Source organism: Barbus barbus (genome assembly GCF_936440315.1).
Source record: "Barbus barbus genome assembly, chromosome: 20".
Taxonomy (NCBI): domain Eukaryota; kingdom Metazoa; phylum Chordata; class Actinopteri; order Cypriniformes; family Cyprinidae; genus Barbus; species Barbus barbus.
Window position 1 is genome coordinate 30,655,635 of NC_136748.1, and position 23,410 is coordinate 30,679,044.

Genomic DNA, 23,410 nt, shown 5'->3' on the forward strand with positions numbered 1-23,410 from the left:
ATATTTACTTTTCAATGAAATTATCATCAATAATAATTTGTTAATAATTAAATAAAATTGTCATTAATTTACCAAATTAAATAAGAACTGGTTGAATATATAGACAGATTTCCATTTGAATAATATATACAAATAAATTAATTTTATTTGTATAAATATTTGATATTTGTATAATTGTTATATATATTTATTTATTTTTCTTTTTAAAAATAAGTACAAATTAATGTACATATCCACCACATTTTGATAGATTTTGAATGTATTTATTTTTTTATTTAATTATATTCTGGTCATTTTTATCTGAGCATATAATCCAGATAAATAGAACGAGAACGATAGAACGATAGATAGATAGTCCAGTCCATGCACTAGTTTGGAGAGGTGTCTAAGAAAGCTGATTTGCGTGCACAAACGCGGCTCCAGACGTCCATATGTTGCCATAGTAAGGTTGAATTTCCTAATGGGGTGCTGCGGATCAGGGCTCTTATGAATCACACCAATGGGACAAAAGCTCGACCGGCTTCACGTTCATAACACCTGATGAGAACTGTGACCCTAAAAGGAGAGAGCTAAGCCAATCAGAGCGCAGCTACTACTACATCCCGGCCAATCGGAGCGCGGCAAGGGGGAGCGAGCCCGGCTGGCGTTACCCCTCAGCTGTTAACCACATTTAGGGTTCGAGCCCACATGCCAGCACACTGGCCCATTGACATATACAGTATTCATCCTGGAGAGAGAGAAGAGCCTCTAAGATGTTGCTAAAACGAGAGCCGACAAACCCTGGTTACGGTTGGTTGACATCTTTAGGCAGCCTGTGTTTGTAAAAAGCTGAATAATCAGAATTATATCAAGAGAGTGCTGACTATAGCCTAGTAAATCTCCCACCGTTTCCCACAGCAGCCTGACACAACTATGGCAAAAATCAGCCAGAATGAAGAAGATTTGTCAGAAATCTATGCAAGGAGTGCAGGAATGATTTGAAATTTGGGAGGATAAATTAAAACATGATTATATGATTATGATTATATCTTAATTATACCCTACAAACAGATGAATGAATGTCTAATTGTCTAAAACACATTCCAACAGTGATAATGCATGCTACAACCTTTCATCCAAGTAATAAAAAAGCACTTAAAAAGCAAACATACCAGATTAAAAAGTAGTATAAAAAATATAAAGGGTATTTGTTTTAGATAAAATAAAAGCAGATGAACACTACGTCTAAATAAAAATATATATTTTTTTAATTACATAAAAAGAAAAAAGATAACATAAAAGCAGGTGAACACTATATAAAAACTATGTTTTTTAAATATAGTGTTTTAATAAAAATATAAAAAGTATATACAATAAAAAATATACTTTTTAATATATTTTATGAAAAGTATATTTTTAATTACATTTTAAAATATATATATATATTTAAAAAGTATATAATAAAAAATATACTTTATGAAAAGAATATTTTTAATTGCATGAAAGAAAAAGATCAAAGAAAAGCAGATGAACACTATATATAAAAAGTATATTTAATATATATATATATATATACATATAAAGTATATTTTTTAAATAATAAAAAATAAATAATTTGTAATATACTTTATAAAAAAGTAATATATTTATATATGAAACATGCACATTATAATTTGCTATTTAAATAATCATAGCATTAAATATGCAAAAAGTGCTGGGTGGTATAAATATAAACTATAATAAATATTCAAATATGCTATTTTATGTGGGATTTAACTCAGACATCTTAAAGATTCATGACGTGGATGACTGGCGCTCAGCCGCTATTTCTAAGGAAGCCTTTCTTAATTTTAGGGAGGCCCAATCCACCCGGAGATCAGGTTCATGGGTGGAGAGGGTTATTTTCTGTTTTTTATTTTTTCTTGGCTGCACTTATTTGGACTTGTGTGAACCCGATGCTCCGCCCCGGGCCCCGGGAGCCGGTCTTATTTAAAGGGGCTCCTCACCTTGTCTCTCTGTCCCAGTGGAAGCATCAGTCTTGTGATAACAACTTGGTGAGTCCTACCAACAACCGGAGAACCTACTGCATCTGAAATCTCTTTAGGTCTTTAAGTCTGAGCTTTGAGTTTGAGCTGGCGGGTTTGCGAAGACGTAACAGATAGATTTTGCTGCTGGAGAACAGTTTTAACGATTGCTTTTCTGGTGGAGCAGATAATTTTACAATCGTGTGTGATTAGCAAGTAAACAGTAGATTTAAACGCGTTTTTCTTGAAGCATCAGTGCATGAATGAAGGCAAGCATGTGTGACACAATGCACTGACAGCTGCGAGCAGAGGACTGACTTCTTCTAAATACAGCGTCTGTCCTCCAGATAAACTCTAGCCTTTCTTTGGCATTAGTGAATCCGGCTGGAAGTCTTGAGCTGCCATGAGGAGATATGATTTCACTAACCCTTCATGGGCAGAGCGGGGAGAACAAACACGTGTCGCTGATCGCTGTAGTCTATTATTATTTAACAATTCTAATGTAATATCTAAGTTACAGACAATTCCTACCGAATGAATATGTGATTTAGGTGAGTTTCTAACAGGAATGATTTGAGTAATTAAATTTAGCTGACTAAAGTTTGGATAAAAGCATCTGCTAAATGCATTAACGTAAATGATTTAATATAAATATAAATTATTTTTATATTTTCTGTTTTCATTTTAGCATCAGTTAAAGTTTTAGTAATTTGTATTTTTTCATATTTATAATTCCTTTTTATGTTTTCTGTTGTCATTTCAGTTAAAGTTCATTAATTTTTATGTGTTTTGTCATTTTTTTTAAATATATTCAACTCTTTATGTTTTCATTTGAATTTTTTGCCATTTTTATTAGTTTTTGTAATATTTTGAATTTGTTTACATTTTTATTTTCTGTTTTCATTTTAATTTTAGTTAGTTTTAGTCATTTTGATGCTTTTGTCATTTTTATTATTTTTCTTTTTATGTTCTCCGTTTTCATTTTAGTTAAAATTGTTACATTTTGTTGTTTTTTTTTTTTTTATTTTTATTAGTTTTTTTTTTTTTTAGTGTCTATTTTTTAGTTTTAGTTAGTTTGGTACTCTGGCAACTAGCTTTATGGCAATAAGTTTTTTTAATATTTTATTTAAAGTAACTAAAGTTTAATCTTTGACCAAATAGCAGTCAGTCTTAAACTGTTTTATTTTTTTAACTCAAATCAGACCATTTTTTATGTACCTGACTTCAGAAAAGAAACCAATTAGACGACTAACTTTTAAGACTAGTCTAGGCGGTTTATGCACTCGGCCTCAGGATGTAAAATCAGTGTAGAAACCGTATTTATCAGTACTTTCAGTTCTTGCTCTCTGTGTTTCTGACCGTGTCATGATGTTTCCTTCACAGACCAACCAGAAAACCAACCATGTGCGACGACGAGGAGACTACCGCCCTTGTGTGCGATAACGGCTCTGGCTTGGTCAAGGCTGGATTTGCCGGAGATGACGCTCCCCGTGCTGTCTTCCCCTCCATTGTTGGCAGACCCCGTCACCAGGTGCGCCTGCACACATCTGCAGAACAATCACAGGCTTTATAGAGGAAATCCTCTACAGGAATGGTCACTAAACATGCTTCTCTCTCCATCAGGGTGTGATGGTGGGTATGGGTCAGAAGGACAGCTACGTAGGTGATGAGGCTCAGAGCAAGAGAGGTATCTTGACTCTGAAGTACCCCATCGAGCACGGCATCATCACTAACTGGGACGATATGGAAAAGGTGCGATTTTTACAGTAATAAATTACAGTTAAATGCATAATGCAATAATAAATTATTGTTAACTGCATGCATCTCACACTGTGATTAACACAATCATCTGTGCTGTTCAGATCTGGCACCACACCTTCTACAATGAGCTGCGTGTGGCCCCTGAGGAGCACCCAACCCTGCTCACCGAGGCCCCTCTCAACCCCAAGGCCAACAGGGAGAAGATGACTCAGGTACTGATGAAGAGTCTGATGGTTTCTTACAGAGTTAGACCGGTTTAGAGTCGGACTGGTTCATAACACTCGCCTGCTTTGCTCTTGCAGATCATGTTTGAGACCTTCAACGTCCCTGCCATGTATGTGGCCATCCAGGCTGTGCTGTCCCTGTACGCTTCCGGCCGTACCACTGGTCAGTGCTTATAACCCACATTCTGATATAATAAAGAGGGAAATCAGTATTATAGTTAAAACACTAATGCATATTTTGGATCATCCAATTATGTAATTAATGCAACAATGCTATCCTATAAATGCAATTAGCTGTAAGAAAAAAGTTCCCTAGTCAAAAAATCTGCTAGAATCTTCTTTCTTAAATCCAGTAGAATCTAGTTTGACCATTACATTTAAACCAACTAAAATTATAATCATTATTATTATTATTATTATTGCATTGGAATATTTTATTGCTTTAAAAGCTAAAATCAGATTATGTTTGATTGTAATTCCCCGTGATGTCCTGCAGGGGCATCATATGTGGGGGAATTTTATTTATTATTATTTAGGTTTTGTGAAACATTGGAATAATATACCAATTATAATAATATACTTTTATCGTTTTTATTAATACTTTGAATTATTTTTTTATGAAAAATTCTGAATTTTAGAATTTAATTATAATTTTAGTTAAAGGTTTAGTAATTTAGTTGTTTTTTGTTATTTTTATTAGTTTTTTTATATTTTGAATTCGTTTTTATTTTTGTTTTCCATTTTCATTTCAGTTGAAGTTTTTAGTATTTTTGTCAGTTTTAATAGGTTTTTAATGTCTATAGAGTTTTTATTCATTTTAATTTAGGTTTTAGCTATTTTAGTTCTTCAAAACGAAAATGGTAAATCTTGTTGCCTTGGCAACAAACTAGGCGATATGGCCAAAAATAATTATCACAATAAAACTTTTCATATCAGTCAAATATCAATATCGATAATTATCACGAAAAATTTCAAGTCTTTATTTCTTTCAAGTTTAAAGGCAGATTTTTTGAATAGTGCTGTTTCGTTCTGCTTTTGGCGCATAAACATTACATCAAACATTCATCATTTAACTCTTGTTATCGTTTTATTGATGAAAGTTAGCCTATATCGCGACAATAAGCATTACCGTTTTATCGCCCAGCCCTAGATGAAATAAGGTTTATATATATTTATTTTCATATCAAGTAAATTTTTATTATGGTTTTAGTTTTGGTTAACATGATCTTTTAGTGATGTTTTCAAATCATTATAGATTGAATGAAATTGTGTAAAAAAATTCTTATTGCATTTGCCTTTGGGTTTGTTTGTTTATTTGGCATGGGTTATATACTGTATTTATCACTGGAGCTCTATTATTTACGAAACTGCATGTCCTTTAGGTTTTTTTATGTTTTTAGACTACGGCTGCTGTGTATTTATCACTAGCGCTGTATTATTTATGATACAATTACACGCGTCGATAACTTAAATGCTGCCTGCATTGTGCAAGATTAGCAGCTGACAGGTGTGAACGATCCATCAGTGACTGCTGTTGTCATGATTATTGTTCATTTACCCACGCTGTCCTCTGCAGGTATCGTGCTGGACGCCGGTGACGGTGTGACCCACAACGTCCCAGTCTATGAGGGTTACGCCCTGCCCCACGCCATCATGCGTCTGGATCTGGCCGGTCGCGATCTGACTGACTATCTCATGAAGATCCTGACTGAGAGAGGCTACTCTTTCGTGACAACCGGTGAGTGGCGGTATAGTCTGGGAGAACAGGTGCGACAGTAGCACGAGCTAACGCGTGAATCTTGCCTCTCCTCAGCTGAGCGTGAGATCGTGCGTGACATCAAGGAGAAGCTCTGCTATGTGGCTCTGGACTTCGAGAACGAGATGGCCACCGCTGCCTCCTCCTCCTCTCTGGAGAAGAGCTACGAGCTGCCCGACGGTCAGGTGATCACCATCGGTAATGAGCGTTTCCGCTGCCCCGAGACCCTCTTCCAGCCTTCCTTCATTGGTGAGTCTCGCTTGGATGGTGTTTTATTGACAATTAGTGATCATTGCTGCTGACTGAACGCACAACATCCACCTCACCTCTCAGGTATGGAGTCCGCTGGTATCCATGAGACCGCCTACAACAGCATCATGAAGTGCGACATTGACATCCGTAAGGATCTGTACGCCAACAACGTCTTGTCCGGTGGTACCACCATGTACCCTGGTATTGCTGACCGTATGCAGAAGGAGATCACTGCTCTGGCCCCCAGCACCATGAAGATCAAGGTGAGATGCTGCAGACATGCAACTCAAACAGAAGGTCATGGGTTCGATTCCTATGAATGCATGAACTGATCAAACCTATACTTTGAAATGCATGCCAAATGCATTAATGTAAATATTTTTTAACTTCCAATCAATTTTTGTTTCGATGTAGTATATATATTTTGGACATTAATTTTGTAAAGCCAAATAAGTATTCAATAGGTTATAAGAACTATCGAAAACAATCAACATTACATTTCTAGGTAACACTTTACAATAAGGTCCTATTATGTTAGTTGATGCATTAACTTACAGACAGCAATACATTTGTTACATAATACAAATGCACTTGTTCATTCTGAGTTCATGTCAGCTCAGTTCCATTTGAGTTCCAAGTTCAATATTACCAGATGCAACTTTTGATTTGAATAATGTACACTGAAAGAAATGTTGTATAGAATCAATTTTCACTCAGAAAGGGCAAGTAAATTTCACTATTAGCTACAAAGAAATGGCAAGTAACACATTGCACTACATGCAAAATTTATTTTAAATTTAATCTTTGTTTTATTTACAACTTAGAAAAAAAAAATCGTTTTACAGTGTATTAGTAAATGTTGAAATTAACGTGAACTAAGATTAATAAATGCTTTAGAAGTATTTCATTCTTAGTTCATGTTAACTAATGGAACCTTATTGCAAGTGTCACCAATCTCCTTTAAAATTTAGTAAAAATGATGAGCCGCTCTTACCATGTTAGACTGTCTGCAGCTGTAGTCACATGTTAGAGCTGTAGGTATAAGACACTAAACCTTCTCTTGTCTCTCTGTAGATCATTGCTCCTCCTGAGCGTAAGTACTCCGTCTGGATCGGTGGCTCCATCCTGGCTTCCCTGTCCACCTTCCAGCAGATGTGGATCACCAAGCAGGAGTACGATGAGGCCGGTCCTTCCATTGTCCACAGGAAGTGCTTCTAAACCAACAACAATCTCTCAGTCTCAGCCGTACATTTGTACCGTCTCTTTTACTGTATATACATGTAATGTTGTAATAAAAACAGATAACTGATAACAGAGAACAGTGTATTGAGTGATCACTTGCATGTTTTTTTGCATGACTGCATCAACCCAAAATGCATTAGATTAAATAATGCAAAAAATAAAATAAAATAAACAGAGGTATACAAAAAAGTGTCAGTGCCATGGTCCAGTGTTGATAAAAGCAGCCATGGTGTATAGTATGGTACTGAATCATTACACACACCAAAGAATACCATGGTACTATCAGAATAATTCCTAAAATAAAAAATATACATAATGCATTGCATGCTATTAAATATGTATGGAAGCCTGTCGCCACTGAATAAAAAAACTAAAAATTAATTAATTCACAAAACCTATATTAAGATTAATGTAATTATTATTATTTTTTTGCAATTCTGAAAAATAAAAGTATAAAATAAATAAATAATTGCCAGACATAAACTGAGCTATAAAAAAGCAAAGATGAAAAGTCTCAGTTGTGAGATATAAAGTCATTTATTTTTTATTCTATGATGGAAACTACAAAAAGATTTTTTTTGGGGGGGGCTTCCGTACTTATTATATATTTTATTTTAGGGGAAATATTGGCCCGGCTTTACAGACAGGGCTTAAATTAAGCCAGGATTAGGTCATAGATAAATTAGGACATTTAAGTAACTTTTATAAATGTGCCTTAGATAAAAACACTACTGATGTGCATCTTGAGACAAAACAACAACACTTTTAAGATCAGTCAGTACAATTTCTTTCAGTTATGCCCTGTAGTCCGGGACTAGGCTTAAGCCTTGTCTGTGAAACTGGAGGATACTGTGGTAGTACCATGGTATTCTTTAAGTATCATGTAAATTACTAAATGAAATAAACTTGCACGAAAAACCTGTAACATTCTGTCCAGGGACTATGGATGAAAATTGCTAATTCTGTTACATTTATGTTTTATTAATGTGCAATGTCCCTGTTAACTAAATAAATAAAATGGAAAAAAATGGTACAAGTAAAGCAAGAAAGAAAAAACGGAAAACAAACAAACAACAATTGCTATCAGATTTGGTCAAATACTATGTAAAAATGTAGCAACCTTTGTCAAATGAACCAGTTCATCTGAATCACACGGCACTTATAAGGACAATCACCCAGCACTAGTGCTGACTTGTTGGGCATCTCTTTTAAGAAATGTATGATATTATGTTGCAGGACAGAAACAAACGCGCAGGAGTGTCGCTTTAACACACGAGCATCTGCTGCGCCATCAATCACGCGTGTCACGCAGAGGAGGGGCGTGTCCAGCCCGCACGTGACTCATCCAGACCCAATCAGCGTGCAGGGAACGCGTGACGTGGCGTGAGGGCGAAATTTGAACGTGTTTTTCCGAGCTGCCGTTGTGAAGACGAGAAATAAAGAGACAAACTCTGGGGTTATATGGCGATATTTAGACTTTAAATGCGCGTTTTCATTCTATAATATGATGTTTAGGCGCAGCAGAGCCGGAAAGCGAAATATGAGAGGAGTTTGGTGACTTTGATCGGTTGTTTTTATTGAAACGCGTCGAGCGAAATAAGCTAGCTATCAGAGTTTGTGTTTAACAGAACATTTATTCCGCTTGTTTTTAAACCTAAAGCACCTTTTAACTTATCCCCTCTCATATCGAGTTTTTATCCGTAATAATGAAGGTTTTGGAGAGAAATGTGGTTCGTCTGGCCGTCGTTCAGCATCTTCGGTCGGTTTATGGAATAAAAATCAAAAACTGGAATAAAAACAGAAACAAACAGACATCGGCGAACACGGTGAGTTGATCAATTAAATATTGATTTTATGATGGAAATACTGCTTGTTTGGTCAATCTGAGGCGGTGTCTCAAACGCTAGTGAGCTTACTATGTAGACAGCAGCATTTCAGGGCAACAAGTTCAGGTCATAAAATACTCTATATTTGTCACTTTCATTAATAAAAACCTCAAATGCTGTCTAGATAGTTGAGATACCTGGAACTATATCTGTGTTTTGATTCATGCTCAATATTTATTAGTGTTGCATGTTTTTCTGCTAAAGTTCATCTATTGATCTGTTCAGAAGCTATCAAGTCACACCAAATGGTTGATCAACTTCCTGTGGATGTGGTTTGTTGCAATAAATAACACGAAAATGTGTTTCCAAGATAAAAACAAATCACAAAACATTTTTGCATGAACTCATTACAGAACAAAACACCTATTCTATAACAGGTCTGTGTATATGACTTGTTTATTGGCTGTAAAATCAGCAGGAAATGTGATTAATTACACAATCAGTTTGATTCTGGTCTTATGAGAGTAATTTGTGTTCAGCTCAGCTGTGTGGGAATGATTTGAAGTGGAAATGCTGTTTTTCCATCATTACCTGAACAGATCTTTCTTGTCTTTCTAGGTGAGGGTGTTTGGGGTTGCGCTTGAAAGTCTGCCACACTGTCATGTGCTAGACTACGGTGACATACCCTGGTAAGACTGAGTCAAACATTTACAGATGCTTTTTAATACATGCAAATGAACCAAAAACAAGGAAAGAATACCCTGGTTGATTTGAGACAAAGACCATTGAGTGCATGTCTAAACGGCACTATTTATCAGCTACTTGCAATGTCTGGAGGTGAAACGATGTAAACGCCCCACAGCAGATCCTTTGGTCTGAATGGCTTTAAATGCCAGAAACAATGGAGCTGATTGAGACGTGCATGATTGATCCTCAAAGTCCTGCAGCGCAGCCATAGGTTGCACTAAAATAAAGTACGGTTAAACCATGTCTTCGGGCTGTTTTGGGAAACAGGCATTATGGAGTGCAGTAAGACCATGCCTGGAATGTGGCATATAGGAAAAACAAACATGAAATCATTGCGGTGACATGTGAATTTCCCATTGGGATTAATAAAGTCAATCAATCAGCAAAATGTACATGGCAAAACATCTGTCTAATTAAAGAATTTATAACAAATTAATATAAATATTTTGCCTGATGATATGGACACAGTTATCCTATATATATATATATATATATATATATATATATATATATATATATATATATATATATATATATATATATATATATATATATATATATATATATTTTTTTTTTTTTTTATACATTATTTTTATATTTTATTATAGAGCAAATAATATAATTTTATTCATTTACCCTATATTACCCTAAAATATTTTTAATATTTTGTTCGGTTTTATTTTCTATAGATTTAATTTATTGGCCCATTATTTCCGTTTTATTATTATTTTATTTTACACTATTTATTTGTGCTATATTTATTTTTCATATTTGCCCTATTTTATTTATTTGCTATATAATTTATTTCATGTTTTATATATTTTCCCTGTATTTATTTATTTTTAGATTTGATGTATTTTCCAAATATTGGCCTGTATTTTATATTGTATTATTTATTTGCCCTGCATGTGTATGTAGAGTTAATGTGTCTCATTCTCTGTCAGCTTTATAGCAGATGTTTGTACGAGCCTCATGCAGCATCTGGACACAGAGGGCCTCTTCAGAAAGTCAGGCTCTGTTGTGCGGGTCAGGAGTCTCAGGGTGAGTGATCTCCGCTTCGGTTCACTGGAGAGACTCTCACTGGTGGAGATTATTTAACAGCGACTGTATTGTTTTGAACCTGTAGGCCAAACTGGACCAGGGTGAGGACTGTCTGTCCACTGCTCTCCCGCTGGATGTGGCTGGACTTCTGAAGCAGTTTTTCCGGGAGCTTCCCGAGCCGGTTCTGACCGCAGACCTGCACAGTGCTTTCCTGAAGGCCCAGGAGCTGCCCACGGAAGAGGAGAGGACCTCAGCCACGGCCCTGCTGTCCTGCGTGCTGCCCGACAGGAATTTAAACACACTGCGTTACTTCTTCAGTTTCCTGAAGAGCGTCTCCCAGCGGTACGACAACAAATGCAGCAATGTTTCTCTTTGTCTCAAATCTCTTGTTATGCTAATTACTGGATTCCCTCTGAATAGCAGTTCTTTTCAGAAGCTGTTTAGAAGCTTTTTTGAGTTTAAACACATGTAAAGTGTGTGTTGCTCATTGTGTGTGTGTATTGCAACTTTCAGATGTGCTGAGAATAAGATGGACAGCAGTAATCTCTCGGTCATCTTTGCACCCAATCTCTTTCACTGTGGAGACGGCGGGGACAAAATGAGCAGCAGCACAGAGAAGAGACTCAAGCATCAGGCAGCGGCTGTGCAGTGTCTCATAGATGACGCTCAGCACCTGGGTATGTGTGCCTTCCATATAATTACATTATGAAAACATTCGTTTTTAAAGCATGTTAGGGATAGGACTATTATCTGATTAATCCATAAAGTAGTCAATCAATTCAATCATGTAAATCAGGCATTCACAAACTTTTTTTTTTTTAGCAAGTAAACACCTTATAAAATAGTTAATATTTACTTGAAGTCCCCTGTGATTTAAAGTTGATATTTCAATAATTACACACAACATTTTCATGATTAAACGCATTTCATGGTTTTCTGATGTTGATTAAGTCACATGCAGGTAAACAAAGTTTCAATTGTTTTATTTTAACTTCTTGTTTTGAAATATTTTTTGTTATTTTACATTTTTACAATTTAATAGATTAATAGCTTTTTGTCAACTTTAGTTTGGGAAACACTGATGTAAACACATCACAGCCCTGCATCATATCTGCTAAGTGAAATCCAAGTTTCTCACTAATTTTGAGCAGCTGATTCCAAAAATAGTGTCTGTTTTGCTCTTTCACGTCACTTTCTCACAAAATACAATTCATTTTGTGGCATTTTTGCTTTCGATAAGCATTTGTGGGATGAAGAAGTATTTCATTCTTCCTTAATCAGCAGAAAAACACTGCTATTACTACATGTGACCCTGGAGCACAAAACCAGTCTTAAGTCGCTGGGGTATATTTGTAGCAAAAGCCAAAAATACATTGTATGGGTCAAAATAATAAATTTATCTTTATATTAAGATGTTAAGTAAAGATCATGTTTCATGAAGATATTTAGTAAATTTCCTACCGTAAATATATCAAAACTTCATTTTTGATTAGTAATATGCATTGCTAAGAACTTCATTTGAACAACTTTAAAGGAGATTTTCTCAATATTTATATTTTTTTGCACCCTCAGTTTCCAGATTTTCAAATAGTTGTATCTCAGCCAAATATTGTCCTATCATAACAAACCATACATCAATGGAAAGATTATTTATTCAGATGATGCATACATCTCAATTTCGAAAAATTGACCCTTATGACTGGTCTTGTGTTCCAGGGTCGCATTTGATCAATTCTCAGCTTATTTTTACATGTATGAATGATTCTGAAGACATTATTTTATGCCTAATCCTGGTTTACACTTATTTTTTTAAATGCTACATTTGAATGTCTTTTTAACATTAAAACTTTTGACATTTGACTGCTTTGGATATTTTAAGCACTTTAAAGCTGATGCATATAATTTGAAACATCTTCATTATTATTTTGTGAAAAACTGTACTTGATGTTGTTGTTGTTGTTGTTATTATTATTATTATTATTATTGTATAGGGATATTTTTTAACTCTGCATCATCAAATTAGGTAATATTAGGCCTTTATTTCAAATCAGCATAATTTTTTTTTTTTTTTCAAGATGCATGAATTATGAAATAAAATTGAAGCTTTAAAATGTTTCGTATGCATTGGCAAATGTCAATTTGAATCAGCTTCTAGTGAATGGCAGTGGGAGGAATTCTCTTTAAAGCTAACCCACCTCACAGAGCTGTTATGGGTTGCTGTTTCTAGGTGTGGTTCCTCAGTTCCTGATGGAGAAGGTTCCAGCCATGTTGGGTTGTGATGCTGGAGTGTTTTCTCCATCGTCTTTGTCTCTAGAAGAGAGTAGCACTTACTCAGACCTGAAGAAGAGCAACAGACGCAGTTTAGGAGGTAAGAACCATGTCTAAAGTCATAACATGTCCTTGGGAAATCACATCCCATGACTGGTTTGAAGGAAGGTGGATACGGTTAATAATGTTTTGAAGGCATGTAATTAGTTGAGTGGGTTTGTTTTGTATTCCAGACATGGTAAATGGAGCTCTGAATAGGTTTAAAACTAGTAGAACCCCAACAAATACCCCTCAGTCTGATGGAGCAGGTGGGTAAATGTTCTCATCAGACTTCACTGCATGTAGATCAGCTGCACTCCAGTCGCCAGTTTCTCCTCTTCACGTCCTACATGTAATGAACACGTGCTGTCTTCAAAGTTTCTTTATTATTGAGTTTAAGATGGCTTTGTTTGTGCCTGCTTTCATGCATCATGTAGATGGGTCTCAGCTTATGACACACCGTTGGTAACATACAGCTTGATATTTCTCTTTCAGAGCTTATAAGAATGTTTCCTCTACTTTTAAATCATTTCTGCTCGATTCTCAGTCGGTCACGCAAAGCTTTCTTCGTCATTCTGAACTTTTTGCTTTGAAAATGGCTTTTGTGTTGAATCTGTAGTTGGAGTATTTAGACGGTCAGCAGTTTGGAATAATTACTTCTTATTGTGTTTTTGGAAGGAGTCTCTTCTGCTCACCAAGGCTGCATTTATTTGAGTAAAAATGTTATTACAATTTAAAACTGCTGTTTTCTATGTGAATATGTGAACATTGATAAGAATCTGCTCCAACAGTAATTGATATTAATAATTGAGCAGTAAATCAGTATATTATAATGATTTCTGAAGATCATGTGACACTGAAGACTGCAGTAATGATGCTGAAAATACAGCTTTAATCAAACATAGAAATATTCACATAGAAAATATTTCAGAATGAATGCTTTTCTTCAAGGATGCATTAAACTGATCAAAAGTGACCGTGAATGCATTTATAATGTTACAAAACATTTCTATTTCAAATAAATGCTGTTCTTTTGAACTTTCTATTCATCTGTGAATCCTGAAAAATAAAATATATCACGGTTTCCACAAAATTGTGCATCACAACTGTTTTCAACATTGATAATAATCAGAAATGTTTGTTGAGCAGTAAATCAGTATATTATTATGATTTCTGAAGATCATGTGACACTGAAGACTGCAGTAATGATGCTGAAAATACAGCTGCAGATCACAGAAATACATTACAGTTTAACACATATTCACATAGAAAACAGCTGTTTTAAATTCTAATAATAATACTTTTTTTTTTTTTTTTTTTTTTTTAACAAATAAATGCAACCTCGGTGAGCAGAGGAGACTTCTTTTGAAAACATTTTTAAAAAATCTTAATTATTCCAAACTACAGAACAATAAAGTGGAAAAAAATGCTTTTAACAATAACTCTCGTTCGTAAATAAGTCTTTTCTCCTCAGTTTTCTCCATAGCCACTCCTGTCATCATGACCCCGAACTCCAAGCGTAAACTTCCTGTTGAGTCGGCACAGACTTATGGGTTCTCCAACAAGAAACGCAGGTCCATCAAGAAGAACCTGGGCCTGGAGCTGTTCCCGAACGCTTTGTTTGGAGGAGCATCTACACCCGGATCAGGTGAGGTTTATGGCATACTGTAGCTCCAGGACTCTTGTGTGGTGTGTTTTTGGGCGGTTCTGTATGATCATCTGTTGGCGTGATCTCTCAGCACACAGCGCAGCAGGAGCTCTGGACTCGTCTTCTGTGGGCAGAAACACTCAACTGTCCAGCAGCTCGGCCAGGAGGAAGAGCAGACGACTGAGAGACCGCAGCGTGAGCAGGTGCGGCACACATTGATATTCTCATCTGCATTTGTAGTGACTATTAGTTAACTGACTGTTAAGGTGTGTGGGGGAAAAAAGGAACATTGTCTACTGCCAACAGTATAGTGGTGTATGAAGCACGGCTTACACAGAAGTCATTTTCAAACCACGCAGCTTTCTGTTGGTCAACAGTTCATTCCCATGACCAACTTGAACCATTGCAAAATCTGCTTGCGGCCTCGTTCAAAATTCCTGATTGCATGGATTCTTATTAAAATGATTGGGATTTGCGCCTCTTTAAGCTGCAGTGATTCAGATTTTACACCACGTCTTCAGCTGCTGGTTGCATGATTTCTGTATTTGATGTGCCAACAAAATCTAACCCGGTCCACATAGCATAGTTATTTAAGTCGTGGCCTAATGGTTAGAGAATTGGACTCACAATCGAAAGGTTGTGGGTTCGAGTCCCCGGCCGGCAGGGATTGTAGGTGGGGGGAGTGAATGTCCAGCGCTCTCTCCACCCTCAATACCACGACTGAGGTGCCCTTGAGCAAGACACCGAACCCCCAACTGCTCCCCGGGCGCTGCAGCATAAATGCTGCCCACTGCTCCGGGTGTGTGTTCACGGTGTGTGTGTGCGCATTTGTTCACTACTCACTGTTGTGTGTGTGCACTTGGATGGGTTAAACGCAGAGCACCAATTTCGAGTATGGGTCACCATACTTGACAATACGTCACGACTTACTTAAACATGAAGTGTGTTTGTTATATTGTGAAATTTCTTGTTGCGCATACTAATATATTTGCTGGTGAGGACTGAAAAGTTACTAAACTTCGTCACATCTAGTTGTAATGGCATGTTAAAGGTTTTGTTTATTGATGTGAAACTTGGCAATGGTTTCGGGGTTTATGCGGGTCTTAAAGTTATAATTCAACCCTTCACAAATTAAGGCTTTAAATTGCAGCCAAAAGTCTTCAATTCATTGCATCGTGGCAATTACTTGTTGCATGGAATTATAAAATGAATATCTTCCTCAGTAGTTTTGTCTTGTTTTCCAGTATAAATACCTAAACACCCTAAATTCAAGATACAGTTACTGGAGATGCGAAGTCTTGTTTTCTGCGAAACTGAACAAAATTAAGTAGATTTTTCCGATCCCATTGCAGACCTGCCAACCTGTACGCATTTTGCGTAGCGGGAACGCATTTTGACCTCAAAGTACGCAGGTATGATTTGTTACTTTAAACCACGCAAAAACCTGGTGACGACTTTGTGCAGCACAAAGCAATCAAGCAACAGCAAAGAAAGAGCACTTCGACCAATCAGAGCGCTGGGTTCATTCCCCATCTAGCAAGTGGGATGATTGACAAATGCGTAACCTACCATTAAAAAGAGACTGCAAATAAAAAATCCCGCTCGGTCTCGTAACTTTTTTACTCCCACCGTCTGATTTCTTAAAAGAGGACAGTACACACGGTACTTACAACTAAGGTAAACGGGTTGGGGTGGATGTGGATAGTTGAAATATTGAGTTGCGTTAACTTAATCCTCTGGAGTCAACGTGATCGCATTGATATTCTAGACGAACTGTGAATAGAATAAAAGCACACATTCATATTCAGTCAGATCTGCTGCGGTTTATTTGTGTTCATATAGCTGCACTCACTGAACAGCGTCCTAATATTAGGGCTTTTAGTCCAAAAAACTGCACGTACTTGGATAAATACTGATATATTTGCACTAGAGCTTCGCCCGTGTCTAATAAACCTTTAAAAAAGTCATGACCTTTTGAAAGTTAACTGGCGCTTCAAATAACGTTTGTGTCGATTGCATTGTTTCGCCACTAGGTGCAGAAAAGTGACTTAAAAATGTATTTGTGATTGAATCAAGAGATTAGTTTAAAAACGCTGATTCATCCAGTAAAGAAACAAGTGAAGTATTTGAGTGAGACATTAAATCATTCATTCAAACCACTTTTTCATCATTTTAATATGAACTAAATATATTATAAATACATATTAATTTAAATGTTTAAGAATTCGTTCAAATTAAACACTTTTAAATAGACTGCAGCAATGATATTTTGTCACACATTATTTAGTTTCGTGGGAGAATCGTGATCTCTGTTTGAGGCAAAAAAAATCGTGATTCTCAATTTATCCAGAATCATGCAGCTGTCGTATGTAACTGAGTGCAGACCTTTGGGAAATATCTAACATGAATAACGTTATCCTAACACTACATAATTTTCAAGCTAGTTTGCCTATTCACCAGGCATTTAAGTTGGCAAAGTAGAGTAAAGTTATGTGCTCGGTGACAGAAAAGTGTGTGTGTGTTCATGCCTTGCAGCTAAAAAAAACAACAAAAAAAAACATGACATCAGATGAGGACACTGACCGGGAGAGAGAGAGCAGCTGACCTAAAAATAAACCAAAAAGAGTCCATGCCCCACAGCAGTTCCTCACAAAATATCAGGATATATCATATATACCCCCCCGTTGCCATCACACAAGTGGTACTCCAAAAAGATTTCAAAGGTTGGCAGGTCTGCCATTGGTAGATATTTGTCCTTGTTTTAATTAAAACTCACTTCATTTTAATCAGTTCCTCAAAAAGTCTTGTCTTTTTTTTTTTTGCTTAAGTAATTGTCTTGATTTAAGAATCTTTAGATATTTACAGTGGAAACGAGAAAAATATTGAGGAAGAACATAATTTTTTTTTGCAGTGTCATCAGAACATACAGTAAAAGTTATTAATATTAGTTAAGCTAGGTTATTTTTTGGTTTTGTTGTAAAATAAAAGTAATGGAAATTGGTAGGAAGCTGCATTTAAGCTTTAAAATGTTCTTAATAGAAGACATTAAAATTTAGAGACCATATTGACGTAGTGTTCCCTTCAGTTCCTGAAATGTTCTTTATTTGGTCTTGAAAACATCTTAAATGTACCTTCATCAGACCTGCAGAAACATTTCAAAACTGCTGTTTTTGTTAAATTATGATGTGTTTTCTTCAGAGCTGAATCGGGGAAGGCGGGCTGTTTCTCGCCTAGAGTCGCTAAGAAAGAGCCTGTGAGAAAATCTCTGCGTCTGCGCTTCAGTTTGGGCAAATCCAGCCGAGAGTCTGTAAGTTCAGATATATCATCTCTGTCAACCTCCACCAGAGACTGAACAATCAACCCCTCTCTCCTATGCATCTGTGATTTCCGTGTTTATAATATGCATGGTGTCAACTTTTATATAATAATATTTATTCATGGATGAATAATATAGCACTTTATGAAGTTATGTTAACAGAATTTAGGACTTTTGTTATGTTTGTTATTAATCATGAGTACTGGGTGACTCTCGTCTCTTCAGTTTTCTCTTGCTCCATCTAGTGGCAGTATAATGTAGGTACATGCTGCTATTAATGATGCAGAAAATCTGATAATTATATAGCAAAATCAGTCCATGCATGCAGTAATCACACTGTTCTAATGTATTCTTTAAGGGTTTTACTCATGCATTCTATGAAAAAGAAAGGCTGCTAACCTCAACAACTGGAATATCACTGACCTTGATGTTTAATATGTTTATATTAAAATGGATTTAGTGCTGCTGCTGGAAATGGTGCTTTCAGCAATCAAGAAAATTACATTTTTACACTTGTTAATTTTATGACACTAAGGTAATTGATGTAATGTGATGTGTTTGTTCTAATCATTGTGTTCTCATTGACTTTGCACATGTTGTCCAATGTTGTAACATTGTGACTTTAGAAGAGCAATTATATATATTTTATACAAACCTGATATTACTAAAATATTTGTAGAATAATGTTTTTAGAACAAACAAATATTAATATTATTATAAGTTTTTATTTTCCTAATTAAAATGTATCCTTGTGGTTTTGGGTCTTTCCTTGCCATTGCTGACATGGTCATTATTTTATGCATGTATATATGCTCAAATAAAAAAGACGATTGACCAGAAACCCTTTTACTATCAGTATTTCTTCTGTCTTAATTCAACACTGACATGACTCAAACAATCACAAACCACTGAGAGTAAAAAGCAGCTGCCTCTATTTCAACAGAACGTCACTACACATTCACAACTGGGGCCAAAGGTCATAGGTTGGCGCCTAGCGACACTAGAGAGCTGTTCTGGGTTTCACTTCACCAAGGAGCTCAGTCCGGCTGTTTTGAACAAGAGCCCCTCCAAAGGTCAGTATCGTTATTGACACGCTTTTAGGATTTTATGACATTCCTCAAACTGTCCTTCACACTTGGCTAATTTTAAGCTTAAAATAGCGGTTTTGCCTGCAGGAATATTCCTGGTTAAATACCGTTATGCATTAAGTCTGTGGGGCAAATGTACAACGGCTGCCACTTGAATTTTCTGTTATAAGCCAGTGATATTGTGTGGTCATTATCATAAGGCCACATATGCTGGACAGAACTTGTACAGACACTTCCGACCATCCGTTTAATTGCAGATGGATAAAATTACATTCAAGTCTACTTTTGTTTTTCTAATTAATTTTCTTGTTTTATTTGGAAATTCATCAGATGACAGAAGTAGAAAATGGGCTGCCTTTTGCCTTTTCATGTTGACCTTAAAGCTGTTGACTATTTGATTTCTCATACTTTATATTCTCTACACTATTAGTCAAAAATTTTGAATAATTAAGATTTTTTCATGTTTTTAAAGGAAGCCTCTGTGCTCACCAAATATGCATTTATTTAATCAACAATACAATAAATAACAGTAATGTTGTGTAATATCATTAGAATTTAATATGCTGATTTGCTGCTCAAGAAACATTTCTGATTATTTTTAATGTTAAAAACAGTTGTGCTGCTTACAAATGTCTTTACTGGCACTTTTGATCAATTTAATGCATCCTTGATTAATAAAAATATGAATTTGTCTTTTTTTTTTACCAATTGTTTGAATGGTAGTGTTAAAATGTACACAAATATTGTGCAGCACAACTGTTTTCAACATTGATAATAATCAGAAATGTTTGTTGATCAGTAAATCAGTATATTATAATGATTTCTGAAGATCATGTGACACTGAAGACTGGAGTAATGATGCTGAAAATACAGCTGCAGATCACAGAAATACATTACAGTTTAACACATTCACATAGAAAACAGCTGTTTTAAATTATAATATTTCAAAATGTTTAATCAAATAAATGCAGCACTGATGTGCAGAGACTTTTCAAAAACACAGATGTGTGTATATTTTGTGTTTTCTTTGAGAATATTATTATATTGTCCACGTTTGCTTTACAGGCTCTAAGTTCATCAGTAAATCGGAGGATAACCTGCTGACCCCGCAGTGTGATTCTACAAACAGAAGCTCGTGGAGCAGAGACACTCCTGACATCGGCATGACCTTCCCACGGGATTCATTCTCTGAGACTCCCGTGAGCATCTGTCTGAAGAGCAGCTACCGCTCCGAGCCAACAATCATCGTGAGCAAACCTGCGATGGTCAGCAGTGTTATTCCCAAGAGCCTCTGCTGCACCTCCAGTGACGGCAGCGCCTTGGATTTGTTTAGCGAAGAACGCTCTCACACTGGACCCACGCTTCTGAAAATCAAGCAAGCTTTCGGCGAATCTGGCAGCAACCTTCACAGCATCGTTAAACAGCAGAACCACGACAAACCACAAGACAGCCCTTGCGCAAACTCTGACGTGGGTTTGCCTTCGGAAACCTCACACAAATCAATGTCTGAATCAGATGATCACAATGTGACATTCGGTCAAATCGAGATCGTTCCTTTGACGCCTCTACATATAGACAGCGCTCTGTTTGACAGCGGACTAACAAGGTTTGTGAAGACCAGTCCTGACGGGTCTCTTTGTCTTGAAAATGAAAGCAGGGCTTTCCTAAAAAATGCCACTGGAGACTGCAGTCAACTGATCGACGCTTTAGACATCCAAAGTCCTGAGGCTTTCAGATTGGACACTTCCAGTAGGGTTCAATCGACTCCGTATGCAACAAGATCGCAAACGAATGCCAATACGTCTCTGCCGAGTGAGCTCAAAGAGTCTATATTAACAGATAAGACCGACAGTCCTCAAGATCAAGCTGAGAAGCCCCAGAACCATCCTGGAGCCATTGAAATGCGCCGAATGAGAGTTGCAGACCAGATTAAACAGTTCAACATGATGACGCTCAATTCACCCAAAGCCAAAGCAATCCGATCTCCTCTGAAGTTCCAGCGCACGCCGGTCCGACAGTCCATCAGAAGAATAAACTCTTTGATTGGAGGCCGGAAGGACACAAGGATGGGTTGGTGCGCCGCCAGTCAGATAAAGGCTGTAAGTTTAGAAAGTAGTTTGCAAACGCTCTCAAAACCCAAACCTCCAGTTCCTTCAAAGAATCCAGCTGTCAAAGCGCTGGAAGATGTCACCAATAAAGCACCAAAGACAAAGTGTGACATGCTTTCGGCCGATAAGAATGATCATCCTAAATCTGTCCTGCTTCAAATGTCTGAAAACGATAGGAGTCACTATAGAGGTTCACCCAAAAACCCTCTTACGGGGGGAAAGCTGCTATCAGCGATGAAACCCATTGATCTGTAAGTCGCCATAACTTTAAACGCATTCTTCTGCAGATGTTTTTGAACTTGCATTCAGGGTCTTAATTTATTTTACTACGGTGAGCTTTGATTGTTTTACATGTGAATGGTGCGAGTGATATTTTTACATTGCATATGGTTTGGATTTCAGGGTCTCTTGGGTTTGAACGTCAAACTCTAATGCACGAAAAGCAAACCCAATGTGATTTGAGATCCATCGTTATGAAATGTGCTCGATTATCTAGTATTTTTGAAAAGACGAGTCCATGAAAGTGTGAAGAGTGATGTTCATGAGTGTATTTAGAGTGAAAATGGATGTTTGTAAATTAGATTGGAAACGTTGGATTTGGGAAGCGTCTTATTTACTGTTATTTATGTTTTATGCAAAAGCTTGATTTTTCATTTGAAAGGCCTTAAAGACAACGTTCATGGTGTAACTCAAGGAAATGTATGTAATGTTAAACAGTATTATGGTCTTATGCAATTATCCTGTAATACTGTTATTTTTCACTCATTTATGAAGATTATGTCCTGATTTTGTACATGAAGTTGTCAAACTAAACTCTTTATGTTTAACTGATGTTTTGAAGATCTTTCTTCACCACTTGGTGGCGCACTTTGTTCAACAGGACCAAGATTCAGTTTAAAGTTCATTGGTCTTGCGTCACACTATTTGAATGGTTTTACTGCCAAACAATACACAGCAAAAAGATAGCTGGGGACAAAAGTAAACTTGACTTCAATGTTTATTACAGTTTGAAGCTGATTTGATAAAACTCCTGGAAACCAATGCAATATTTTGGCATGTATGAGAAAGGTTAAATCTCAAGTTAATGGGTAAATGTAAACTCTTCTATCAGCATAAACACCTATGATCAATATTGTCATAAAATGTCATATGTGACCTAGTTTTGTGGTAGTGGCTGATAGATCATCTGTAATAAATCCCTTTTGCATTGGGGTTAAGCTGACCTCAAACCCTTTATGGCTGACCTTGCCATAAAACACACAATGAAGAACAGAAAGATTAAATAAAACAGAAAACCACTGTTCTAGCTTGTCAAAGACTAAAAAATTATAAAATGTGAGAAATCTAATAATTTCCATTTAGTTCTATTATTATTTTCCATTTAGTAAGGGGTTAATTTGACCCATATTTTAATGTTGAAAATTAGCAGCACCAACACATGAAAAAACAGATTTTGTGATGACTAACTTACTTTAAATATTATAGTGACTAGTATAAATATGATCTAATATTATTTATACTTGGTGCAAGTAGTATTTCTTGCTATTTGTACTTTCCCTGCCTTTTTCTCAAACCCTTGTAAGGGTGAAATGAGTTTGAGATAAAAGATAATATGGTCATATTTGTGCTCAGTTGTTTTGTAGCCAGAAAGAGAATAAACTGACGTAACACACCAACTCTAAACAATTATGAGCTCAATTAATGGGTCCGAATCAATCAGACAAGAGCAGATGTGTTGCTAGAGAGTGAAACAAATTAATAGCAGCTTATTTCTTCTTTAAAGGATTACTTTATACAGAAATACGGATTCTGTCGTCGTTTAAACTCACCCTCATGTCGTTCTTCTGAGGAAAAACGTCCCAGGCGCTCAGTGGACAATAAAGTACAATAAAAGTGTCATATAAACTCTTAATATGACTCGTAAGATATATTATTTAAGCAAAATTATAGTTTGGTGTTAAACTAAAGCAGCCGTTGCTCGCGTTCATTCAAATTTGGCGCGTTTTGGATGTCACGTGACTGACCGCGACGCGATTAAAACACGACGCCTTTTGATAAAACGTCGTTTAAATCATTATAAATTAAAAAATA

General features: G+C 36.2%; 2 protein-coding genes and 1 long non-coding RNA gene across 4 annotated transcripts; 2 read left to right on the top strand and 1 right to left on the bottom strand.

The window, feature by feature from the left end:
- Positions 1–1,996: 1,996 nt before the first annotated feature.
- Positions 1,997–7,321, top strand: LOC306886311 (actin, alpha skeletal muscle). The gene is made up of 9 exons (XM_079443318.1): positions 1,997–2,033; positions 3,387–3,534; positions 3,627–3,755; positions 3,866–3,976; positions 4,067–4,151; positions 5,565–5,726; positions 5,802–5,993; positions 6,078–6,259; positions 7,071–7,321. Exons 2-9 carry the CDS (start codon positions 3,406–3,408, stop codon positions 7,212–7,214), a joined length of 1,134 nt encoding a protein of 377 aa, XP_079299444.1. The 5' UTR covers positions 1,997–2,033; positions 3,387–3,405; the 3' UTR covers positions 7,215–7,321.
- On the bottom strand, positions 3,052–23,332 carry LOC306886312. The gene is made up of 5 exons (XR_013785620.1): positions 23,149–23,332; positions 13,048–13,189; positions 5,547–7,210; positions 4,050–4,173; positions 3,052–3,550 (listed from the first exon to the last, which is right to left on the bottom strand). It is a non-coding gene; the product is annotated as an uncharacterized lncRNA (long non-coding RNA).
- Positions 8,610–22,151, top strand: LOC306886310 (rho GTPase-activating protein 11A-like). Of its 2 annotated transcripts, XM_079443317.1 has the most exons (12): positions 8,610–9,064; positions 9,683–9,753; positions 10,756–10,852; positions 10,938–11,194; positions 11,366–11,529; positions 13,080–13,220; positions 13,354–13,428; positions 14,634–14,807; positions 14,899–15,010; positions 18,006–18,114; positions 19,067–19,196; positions 20,277–22,151. In XM_079443317.1, exons 1-12 carry the CDS (start codon positions 8,945–8,947, stop codon positions 21,572–21,574), a joined length of 2,748 nt encoding a protein of 915 aa, XP_079299443.1. In that variant the 5' UTR covers positions 8,610–8,944; the 3' UTR covers positions 21,575–22,151. The 2 variants fall into 2 exon arrangements, with proteins under 2 accessions (XP_079299443.1, XP_079299442.1); XM_079443316.1 differs by lacking the exon at positions 13,354–13,428.
- Positions 23,333–23,410: the final 78 nt, after the last annotated feature.